We start from the raw sequence: 12077 nt of genomic DNA on the forward strand, positions 1-12077 counted from the left end.
TGTGGGCATTAGTTAAAACCAAAGCTGGATGGGTAAGACTACTTTGGCAAAGGCTCACAGTTATCCCTGTCACTTTTAAACTGTTGAAGCCATCATAGAACATCTACTTTTACCAAGCATCTTGTTCTGCATCATATGTGGAGGAAAAATTTTTTTTTCAAAAGGGAAATATTTCTCTAATTTTAAAAGTAATGTATGTGCATTGTAAAAACAACTTTCAGGAAGTATAAAATAGTATTAAAATAAATTTAAAAAGCATTTATTATACCCAGAGAGATAACTGGTATTAAGTGGCCAACATTTTTTCCTTCTCCGCTCTGTGTGTGCGTGTGTGCATGTGTGCATGTGTATGTGTGTGTGTGTGTGTGTGTGGGAGAGAGAAAAAAAAATAAAAGAGAGAACAAGAGAGACACATATACTAATAAAAGGGACAGGTTCATGCTATAATTGCTGTTTTGTATCTGCTTTTATCTTAATAAATTCTGGATACTGTTCATGTTAGTAAATAAAAATCCACATCATCATTCTAGTGGCTACATGGTATCCCATTGTATAGACATAATTTAAATCATTTGTTTAAATTATTTCCTAATGATTACGTTTAAGCTATTCCAACAATGCCGTCATAAACATTTTTTTTTTTTTGCCAAACATTTTTGTGTTTTTTGCCTTCTTACTTCCATAGGATAATGTATTTATAGAAGCGGAATTTGTAGGTGAAAGATGAGGCACATTTACCAAAAGTTATAATAACTCCAGCTCCCACCGTGCAGTGTGGGAGTGCTCTTTCTCTCCACCCCTGCCAACTCCGCCCTCTGAATTTTTGCCTTGCACTGGAGGGCAGTTCCGAAAAACTGTATCTTCCTCATTGCCAGGAAGCCCTTTCTGGAGGAAATGGGAAGCAGGAAGAAGCTGCCAAGCCCTGGGCCACTCTCCAGGGCAGCCCTAGCCACCTTCCTCTCCCACCACCACCAGGGCACTTGAGAAAATAGCACAGCCAGGGGTTGGAGAGGTCACCTGGAGGTTAACTGGGGAGTAAAAGGAATGGTCATCTGGCGGGTGACAGGTCTTAACCACTTCCCCTTTTAGGGTCAATTTAACATTAAAATGCCAGTTGTTTAGAGAAAAGTAAACATAAATTATATAAGACAGAATACAAAACAAAAATATTTTTTATTGATGTGGACACTATAAATGCCAGTTGTTTAGAGAAAAGTAAACATAAATTATATAAGACAATACAAAACAAAATATTTTTTATTGATGTGGACACTATAAATGCTTAGTATGTACACACTACAGTGAATTGAATTGCTTTTAGAACCCCAGTAATTTTTTTAAAAAAAATAACTGAATGGGGCATATTTAACTTGTCCTTCTTGTTAGAGAAATCTCCAGAGCTGGCCAGTCTTTATTCTAGGGGAGCTTTGTATGGTGAGCTAAAGAAAGATGGAATTATGAGAATGGCGAGTGAAGCCAAGCCATGCAATGAGTATGAGCAAAGTACGGAGGAGTTGGTTTGTTGTTATTGTTGTTTTAAATACTGTCCATGGTATTTCCTGTGAGTCCTGGGTGTGAAACAACAGATAATGTTTATGGCTCTTTTGTTTACTGCTAATTGTCTCCTCCTCATTCTCACATGCAGTTTCCCATTTTGATAACTGCTTCAACTTTTAAATGCTTTCTTTTCTAATGTATCCCTTCAGCTCTTTATAGAAGAATTTAACCTCTGGACTGAGGAGAGTAATTTGTGTCTATAGACAGGCTTCTTTGGGTATTAATGATTTTCATTTGTCCATGTAGGTTCGATGAGAAGAGGGCAGTGCAGCAACTGAGAGCATGTGGTGTCCTGGAAACCATCCGAATCAGCGCGGCAGGTTTCCCCTCTCGGTGAGCTTGGCATTTTTCAGCTATCAGGGATCATAATGAGACAGGTTCCTACTTCTTTAAATAAACTAACGGGAGTTTTTTTTTATAGGTGGACTTACCAAGAATTTTTCAGCCGCTACCGTGTCCTAATGAAGCAGAAAGATGTGTTGAGTGACAGAAAGCAAACATGTAAGAATGTGTTAGAGAAGTTGATCCAGGTAAGAAAAATTTTCACTTATCTTTATCTGAACAGATTATGGGCAAAGACCTTGGGATTATAATCTGGGAAAGCCCCGGGAACATCCAAATACCACCCACCAGATTATTAGGGCTGGGAGGGTAGAGGGGCACAGTGTCCTGGAGGCTGAGGCTCCCTATATTTACGATGCTCAGACTGACTGGTGAAGATGACCCCCCTTCAGGCCTGGACCCAGACTTGAAACACTCTTCTTAGAGTTTGATCATTAGCTATAAAAATTTATCTAGTACTTACTTATGGAAGATACCAGGCCAAATGCTATGCGACAAAGAGAAAATTAGATTTTCTCCTTCGGTAACATAGTCTATCTTAGAAATTAATGTATTTTAAAGGTAAATATAATATACCTTAATGTCTTTCAAGGGCTGAGTGAGTGAGACAGGAAATTTAGAGCAAGGCAAAGCTACACCTGTTGTGGAAAGGAGGAGCAATGTCATAGAAGGCGTATGTTTTGTGTCAGGCCCTGAAGAATGGGTAAAATTGTATAAAAGTGGAAGGAGAATATTCTAATAGGGAGCATGGTGTGAAGACGTAGTAAAGCAGAGTTTGCTCAGAAAACAGTAATGTAGGGAAACTTCTTTGCAGTTTAAGATTACTGTGTAAGACAGTAGGGAAATGTTTAGAAAGTGTAGGTTGGTGTCTGGAGAGTCTTGCCTTCCAAGTTAAGGAGTTCTCACACTCGAGAATGCATCAGAGTCACCTGGGGGGCTTGTTAAAAAACACAGATTGCTGGGCCCCACCCCAAGAACTTCTGACTCAGTAGGTCTGGGGTGGGTCCAACCACTTGCTGATGCTAGTCTGAGCATCAGCAACACTTTGAGAACCACTGATCTAGGTCATGGAGAATTTAAGATTTATGAAAGATTTTTAAAAATAGTTCCACTTGTTTGACACTAATTTGGATGGATTATCTCACTCTGAGGTAGTCGTGATTAACTAAATGTAATATCTCTTTTGTATGACAACTTTTTTGGTAAGAGCTAAGACTATTTTCTTAATAATGTGTAAAAGAAGCAGATGCTTTCTGAGCTTGGCCCAACTCCTCTCTAACCTGGGCTCAGATGGAAATGTAAAGCAGAAGGTAGGAACAGCCCTATGCCCGGACTCCTCCCCCAGACCACTTGAAGCTGGTTCAGGGCTTTGCAGGGCAAAGGTACCAATAGAGGGCAGGGTTGGTGTGGGGCGAGGTGCAACAGGGAGAAGGAGAGGGAACCACTTTTTAGCCCTTTTTATATATCCAGCTAGGCTTCCTATGTAAATTTTATTGATTAAAATTGAAAAAATTTTTGGAGTTTTATATATTGAGATTTCTGATTTTCCATTTCATGTTCAATATAGGAGATACCTGCTTACAGAGAACACGAATTTTCTGTTTTCACGCAATTTCAGATCACAGTAATGATTATTATAAATAAGTTCCACTCTTCTTTTTATATGACGAAGGTTAATAACGTACATGCTTCTAAATAAGACAGATCAGAATGTAGTAGACTAAAAATCGCATGCATATCTGTGTTTACAACCCAACTCTGCTTATAGTCAGAAGTAAATGGCCCTGGCGGTATTGCTCAGTTGGTTGGAGCATCATCCCATAAACCACAGGGTCTCAGATTTGATCCCCAGTCAGGGCGCAAGCCTAGGTTGCAGGTTTGGTCCCCAATCTGGGTGCAGTCTGGGCTCAGTCTGGGCGTGAGGAGCAGCAGCTGATGGATGTTTCTCTCTCACATCGATGTTTCTCTCTATTGTTCCCTCCATTCCCAACTCTAAAATCAGTAAGCATATCCTCCAGTGAGGATAAAAAGAAAAAAAGTAAATGGACAATATAAACGATTAGATTTTTGTAAAAGGAGTTTTGATATTTGTGCAAGCATTTATAGGGTTTTGCTTATTTTCAGATACTGCTGATAGAGCAAAGCTATAATAAGAAACTTAACTCTTTTAATATGAACCCTCCAGGATTTTTGTTTTTTAATTTTTATTTTGTATGCATTACTTCCTGCCTTATTCTTTATACTGGTGTTTTTGTCCCTTCAGCTTTCCATGGAACATACAACCCGATGTAATCCTTACAGCCTGGGTCAGTCAGAGGGTGTGTCAGCATCTCCATTTCCTTGAGATATATAAAATACAAACAAGCAAATAGTAGCTGTCTATAACCCACAACCAAGTATTTGCCTCAGATAACAATTCCAGGTAGAACAATTCTGGAAAATAACTCTTAAACTGCAGATTTCCTTAAAATCCCTTCTATTTGCTCAACTTGCATAGGATCAAAAATCTGGCTCTATTAGTTAATCATGTAGCCCAAATTTTAGCTAATAGATTCATCCCTTTACTGATTCTGCTTTTAGAAGTATTTTTTTCTCTTTTAAAGTTTCATTTATTTAGTCATTATTTCTGAGTATACAATTTCTTCCAAAAATAGGACAAGGACAAATACCAGTTTGGTAAGACAAAGATCTTTTTCCGTGCCGGTCAAGTGGCCTACCTAGAAAAACTGAGGGCCGACAAGCTGAGGGCTGCCTGTATTCGGATCCAGAAGACAATCCGAGGGTGGCTGCTGCGGAAGAAGTACCTGCGCATGCGGAAGGCAGCCATCACTGTGCAGAGATATGTGCGAGGCTACCAGGCCCGATGGTAGGTCTCCTGGGGACCTGTCCATTCTGGCTCACGGCTCCTAAAATTACACAGTTCATCTGACTCATTGTCCAAACCAGGACAGTTTTGACTGGTCACCCTACCTGAGAGGGCAACACCTCACCTCTTCTTAGATTCAAGGAATAACAAATTAAGTCATAAGGACAGTTAAATAGAATAAACTTTCACTCACCCTTATGATTCATCCTCAAAAAAAATTACAAATTACTGTGTGCTCATGTCTTCAGTATCTTTTTTTATACTTTTATATGGGCTTGAAAAATTATCTGTAAACTAAAACCATCATGCATATGAACTAGTTAATAATGACTCAATTGAGGAGTTCTTAGGAGCAATCAACTGTGAAGGTCTTTCTAGAATTATACTTCAGTGTGATTACATATTAGGATAATTTTAATTTAGAAATATCAGTAGGTATGAATTAATGATAAAGAATTTATGCCCAAACAGAAAGAGTTTGAAAGATATAGCACTTAGCAATGGATAGATCTGAGAAAGCCGGTGATGAGTAAGTATGGGATGACTGTGTATAGGCGGTCTGCTGTGTGAGGGGGACATTGCCTGGGGCAGCGAACACTGTCCTAGAAGGAATGAGCCTTTATGCGGTTCACTTTCTTTATTGTAAGATCAGGAAATATGGGACATCCTAATCTGTAGGTTAGGGAAGGCCCAAATAAGATAATGATTGTAAAAATATTTGGAGGAACTGCAAATTGCTATACAATGATAAGAAATGTAAGTGTTGATTTAATACTGTATATTATTAGAATAATACAATGTAGGTACTATGTAGGCTGAAGATATTGGTGCTTTAAGTCTCTACAAAATATATTCCTGGGTTTTTCTGATTACTAACAAACGCACCGCTTCTTTCTTTGGCCAGCTACGCTAAATTCCTGCGCAGAACCAAGGCAGCAACCATCATTCAGAAGTACTGGCGCATGTATGTAGTCCACAGGAAGTACAAAATTAAACGAGCTGCGACTATTGTTCTTCAGTCTTATTTGCGAGGTTACTTGGCCAGAAATAGGTATCGCAAGGTGAGTCATTATTTTCAACTTCGTTTATTCATTCCATTAATGTTAATCACATTCTGTGTCTGTGCAGAGTCACCACAGAGGCTCCTATAGACATAGGAACCATATAGAAACAACCAACAATTGAAATATATTTTTAAATATTGAGCAAGTGCATATATTTATTAACAAGACAATGGAAAAGGAAAGTTTACCTTCTTTTTTCTCCCTCATCTATGTAATTTGAAGAAAAGTTAGTGTATTAGTTTCCTGTAGTTGCTATAATAAATTACTACCAACTTGGTGGCTTAAAACAATAGAAATTTATTCTCTTACAGTTCTGGAGGTCAAAAGTCCAAAATCAGCATCACTGGGCCAACATCAAGGTGTTGGCAGGCTGCACCCCTCCAGAAGCTTTAAGGGAGAACCCATGCCTTGCCCCTTCCAGTTTCCGATGGCTGCCAGCACTTCTTGTGTTTGTGGCCACATCACTCCATTCTCTGCCTTCATCTTCACATCATCTCTACGTGCCTAGTTTCGCTTCTTTTGTCTGTCTCTTACGAGAATATTTGTGATGGATTTAGGGCCCAAAAGGATAATCCAGTATAAATCCCTTATCTCAAGATTTTTACTTTAATCACATCCGCAGAGACCTTTTCTCCAAATAAGGTAACATTAACAGATTCCAGAGATCAAGATTTGATATCTTTGGGGGCCTTTGCTGGGCTTTGACTAGGTATAGTATCTGACATATGGGTGGAAGATTGTTCCAAGAATGAAAAACCTTGAAATAATTTACTGTGGTGAAAAGGAGATAAATAACATTAACGTGGTTAAGCTCTTATTGGCTGGAATATAATGTTCTGAAAGTGTTTGACAAATACTCTTTATATCTGGCAATAATCAACATGATTATAGATAATGGGTCACTAGATTAATCTTAATCATCACCTCTGACATTATATGATCCAGTCGAAAGGCTTTTCTCTTTCATTTTGGCAAGATTTGGAGTCTGTCCTTCCTGATATATCCCTCATGAGCTGGAATTCTGTACAGTCTAGGATTTAGAGCTCTGTGGGCACTACTGTTAGAAGGAGCATCAGCAGAGCGGTTTGAGGGCCATACCTCTAATCACAGGCAGTGTGTGAGGGTGACCTAGGCTCTCTTCATGGTTGTATTTTACTTTCTTATTTTGAAGTCATTTTAGATAACAAAGAAAAATGAAAAACGAATGAGGTTTGAATGAGCATATTTAAAAGCTGTGTTTTGAGGAAAATTTGAAGAGTTACTTTAGGTCTGTCTTTTTGCCACACCAGCTTTATAGTCTAGTGTTCCTTCTCTACAAGCATGAGCTTTCAGGGGAAGGGAAAGCCTTTTTAAACCTGATGTTTTAGATAAACCAAATTGGTTGCACTTTCCTTTTCTTCACTCCTCCCTTCAGGAACTTCTGAACTGGGTTCTGAGGCCTTGGTTCAGCAGTGTAAGTCTCTGGCCAGCTCAGCTCCAACTGCGATGACGCAGTCGGGGAGGCAGGTTAGAGGCTGGCTCATGTATAGTCCAGTATCACCCCATTAGTGCTCCTTCTGGTCACGTTTCTGGTGTTTCCAGTCCAAGCTTCCCCTTCGTGGGGCTTGGGAATCTAAGAAACAGCAGGTATAGTTTAATTTCTCTAAATTACTAATGGAAATGAGATAGAGAATGGAAGATCTAATTATATATTGTTTCCATTTGACTGAAATTACAGAAATGGACCAATTCTGAAGTTACATGGAGAGAAGGAAATGAAATAGGAAAATTGACATTAATAGCTTTGCCACTGTATGCTGCTTGAGTTTGAAAGTCTGAAAGCCTTCAATTTGTCATTACTGAGTCTTATCTAGTTGGTCACTATTCATCCAGATTCTTACCTGGATGAATAAGGGACTCCCTGAGGATGGTGATATTCTGGGAGAGCTCAGGTTGCCTGACTTTACTGCAGCATGATGCACAGTGACTGCACTTAGTGGAAAGGAAGGACGCCTTAGTGTTCAGTAAACAGCCAAAAAGGGTAGTCTTGACTTGGTGAAGATATTATTAAGGTCTCCTAAACACCAATGTTTATTTTGTATTTGATGGTTTAGCACTTAACCACTTATTCCTTAAATGTATCCTCTAGAATGGCACTTTTTTTCATTGATTTTTCTCAGGTACATAACCTACAAATAGGAACTGTTCTTTTAATAATTTTATTAAACTGCTATCTATTTGAATAGATGGTTTCAGAGATTTTTACATTTAAAAAGTTTCATAAGAGATACATTATGTCCATTTGTAATGATTACTAATAAGTACTTAAGTGCATATATTTAAATGTCATACAAGAGTTTTATAAAATCGTAGACTTAGAAGTCCCTTAAGAAAGTTTTGATAGTTCAGCCTCTAGTTAATTTCAAGAATGTTTTTTTCTCTATCATTCCTGGAAATTGTTTGCATAATCTCTGCTTGATGGTCTTAGTGATAAGAAGACTCACTATTGCCTTATAGGCAATCTTTTTTTGTTACAAGTTGTTTATAAACTTAAGGGAGTATATTTTTTTGTAAAAAGTATAACAAAATAAAAATTAAGATTTGTTTACTTCCCTTTATCTCACTTTTAGCTTTCCTTTTAAAGCTTTATCCCTACTGCCTTTGAATCCCATAAGTGGATTCCTGTTGCATTTGAAACAGCAATGGGGAATCCTCACTAGAATAGTATTCCTCAAATAGGGTAACCAACAGTGTTATTTTTTGTTGTTCTTTCTGGAAAAATACTAATATAACAGTAATAAACTTTGCAGTATTCCCAGTGTTGGCCTCTACAGCCAGCTTACTGGGCATACCCAATATCCTCAAGCATAGACATAACACACAATGAGATGGAATCAGCAGTAAGGGCGGTGGCTAAGTCTTCTGGTTTTTTGTTTGTTTTTGTTTTTTTTTAATATCAGTTCTCTTTTTTTAAAAAAAAATAGGTCTTGTTTATTTAGTTTTAGAGAGAGGGGAAAGGAAGGAGAAAGAGAGGGAAACATCAGTGTGTGGTTGCCTCTCACACGCCCCCTACTGGGGACCTGGCCCGCAACCCAGGCATGTACCCTGACTGGGAATCGAACCGGCGACCCTTGGATTTACAGGCCGGCACTCAGTGTGCTGAGCCACACCAGCCAGGGCTAAGTCTTTTGTTTTATAGCACATAATTCACAGGGTGCCAACTTTTATTCACTTTATGGAGGATCTGTTGCTGACAGATATCATACACCAATAAGAAACTTAATGGGTTTTTCTTTCACTTTAGAATTGTTTTCCTTTTAATAATCTGATGTCTTATATTTAGACAGCTTCCACATGCATACTCTATGTTTCTCAAATTGCCCTTTAAATTCAACTTTTTTAATCACCTTTTAAAGCAATTTTGTGCTGCCATATATTTGTGGTATGTACAATCTGCATAATACATTGTTACTTCAACTTTTGTATCTTTCCCTTTAGGTAATATATGACTTCTCCACCTGATAGCCATAGGTTGATAGAGTCTAGTCCACGGTCTGACATTATTTATACTTACCCTTCTCCGCAGATACTCCGTGAGCACAAAGCAGTCATCATTCAGAAGTGGGTCCGGGGCTGGCTGGCTCGCACCCACTACAAGAAGACCATGCATGCCATCATTTACCTTCAGTGTTGCTTCCGGCGGATGATGGCCAAGCGCGAGCTGAAGAAGCTTAAGATTGAGGCCCGCTCCGTAGAGCGCTATAAGAAACTCCACATCGGCATGGAAAACAAGATTATGCAGCTGCAGCGCAAAGTTGATGAGCAGGTGTGTTTTAAACAGGAGCCCTGAAAGTGATCATGCCTAAGAAACCCTCTGGGGTTATGGTCAGCATTGTCCCCCCTTGACTTTACTTTCTGTCTTAGCAGAAAAGTAAAATAGTAATGGTAGTAATGAGTGTGGAAACAGTGACAAGCTTATAGGTAAGATTACAAGGACTAAGGCAGGAAATTATTTTTGAGGACACAGCTAGTTTTACTAACACTCCAAACCTTTGTGACCAAGAGCCATTGTGTACTTTTTACACAAAACTCTTGGGCCATTAGAATCTATTTGCATAAAGTATAATGTTCCTTTTGCAGGTGAGTTGTTTAGCTTTGAGATTGCAAAAGAATCAGGAATATGTCCATGCTTCCAAAGAATCTACAGCCTATTACAGAGATAAAAGTTTGATTTCTTAGAGATAGTAAGTAAGTAATATTTTAGCTCATGCTAATGATATAAAAGGTAATTAGTAATACTAAATACCACACATGGTAAAAAAAAAAACAAAACAATGAAATAGAATTCATCAGACAGGTTTTCTGAGTGTGAGAGGAGTTTTGACGTAGTAAACAGAAAGATTCGTAAGAAATTGGTGATTTTGAGGCCATTTTATCATTCGTAGGCATCATCTGGCTAGCACATGGCTTTTGGTAGCGCAGTGATTTGTTTTCAAAAGCAAGTATAGATAAGAAGTTACTCCAGTAACTTGCCTTGCAACTATGAGAAAAATCACTTCTATGTTACTCATCATGTAAAACAAATAGTGGTGTCCTCTTCTTTCTTTGTATCACTAAGAGAGTATTGATTGTGTTACTATAAATATTGTGTTTAGAATTTTGGTTAGATACCTTACCAATATTATGATGATAGAGCATGAATATAATGAATAAGCCTGGTTTTTTCACTAAATTCATTTGATGGTATGTACATTTACTTACTATTTGTGTGTGTTTAAAGAACAAAGACTACAAGTGCCTCATGGAGAAATTGACCAATCTGGAAGGAATATACAACTCTGAGACTGAGAAACTACGTAGTGACTTAGAACGTCTTCAGCTAAGTGAGGAGGAAGCTAAGGTTGCCACTGGACGGGTACTCAGTCTACAGGAAGAAATTGCCAAGCTCCGGAAAGACCTGGAACAAACTCGGTCAGAGAAAAAATCCATTGAGGAACGTGCAGATAAATACAAACAAGAAACTGATCAGGTAGGAAGGAACTAAATGTTCACATTTTCATGAAGGAAATGGGCTGTCATCTTTACCTGGCCCTTGTGGCTGTTGGTTTTCGTCAAAGCTGAAATACAAATTTTATTATTAGTGTTTCCCAGGCATTTCTTCTACATGGTGAGTCAGTAGCTGTAGGTCTTTTAGTAGGACCGTTTTATTCTAATGAGAACAGAGGAAAAGCACTATTGTTAGGAGAGGATTAATGGCCATGTCTCTACTATACATTCTTTTTCTTTAAAAAGGAGTCTGCACCCAATTTTCTTGGGTTAACATGATTAAGAAGCAAATCAAACAATGAACTCTCAGTAGCTGATACTAGGGAGCTTTATGGAAACTTGAATTAAGACTATGTTAAGAAATCCAAGGGAGAAACCCAAATGTCCACATACTGATTGTAGCCAAGAGCTACTATGCAGATAGAACAAAAACAAAAACAAACAAAAAAAGAAAGAAGAAAGAAAGAAAGAAAGAAAGAAAGAAATAAAGAAAGAAAGAAAAAATTCTTTGATTCATCAGTGTTTCCACACTACAAATTTCTATTAACTTAATGTCAAAACTTTACTAAATATAGAAAATATTAAGGTTCTCAAGCAGTAGTGACATGCATTGTTTCAACAAAATAAAAGTACCTCATAAGGCTTACTGGAAAAAAGTAATTTTCAGAGACTCCACTAGTGTGACCATCTTTAAATGAAAACAGAGTTGACTGTGTTGGGTGTATCTATGAGCAAGAATCCCAGTATGCTGTTTCTATGCTGAGCTCTGAACGTTAACTGCAGTGTGTAGAATGAGAAGCTCAGAAGGCGCTTAGATGCAATTCAGGTAGGATAGCATAGCTATATAAATCTTAATAATAGAATTGCAATCCTTCCATGGCATTCAGGGCCCTAATAAGATAATTTCTCCTGTGTCTCTAGCAAATCTGGGTTCTGCATTATGTACATAACAGTGCCATTAATATGTTATTTTTACATGGCAAGTTCTGTCAGAGTTCAGATATGCATTCAAAGAAATACTCTTGAGGTTTAAGATCTTTCTTGCACTTTTGTTTGTTTCTCCATTCATTCATTCATTTTTGTCATTTCCTGAGTCCACAGAAGCTTTCCAGATTCATCTGAATCTAGAGTATTTCAGCTTGGTAGGATTTTCTCTTTTCCTCTTCAAAGTCAAGTTCATACCTTACTAGTCTGATAGAATAACACCCATGAGCAGATTTAGA

General features: G+C 38.0%; 1 protein-coding gene across 4 annotated transcripts in view; it reads left to right on the forward strand.

The window, feature by feature from the left end:
* Positions 1–12077, forward strand: part of MYO5A (myosin VA) — a 165246-nt gene that overhangs the window by 102022 nt on the left and 51147 nt on the right. For all 4 annotated transcript variants that reach the window (XM_054565413.1, XM_054565414.1, XM_054565415.1 and 1 more), the window contains exons 17-22: positions 1804–1890; positions 1979–2087; positions 4554–4765; positions 5670–5826; positions 9395–9634; positions 10589–10837. In XM_054565413.1, the coding sequence (XP_054421388.1) occupies positions 1804–1890; positions 1979–2087; positions 4554–4765; positions 5670–5826; positions 9395–9634; positions 10589–10837 (1054 nt within the window). The remainder of the gene's footprint in view (positions 1–1803; positions 1891–1978; positions 2088–4553; positions 4766–5669; positions 5827–9394; positions 9635–10588; positions 10838–12077) is intronic.

Source organism: Pteronotus mesoamericanus, unplaced genomic scaffold (assembly GCF_021234165.1).
Source record: "Pteronotus mesoamericanus isolate MK-2021 breed Mesoamerican mustached bat unplaced genomic scaffold, CSHL_Meso_final contig_164, whole genome shotgun sequence".
Lineage (NCBI taxonomy): Eukaryota > Metazoa > Chordata > Mammalia > Chiroptera > Mormoopidae > Pteronotus > Pteronotus mesoamericanus.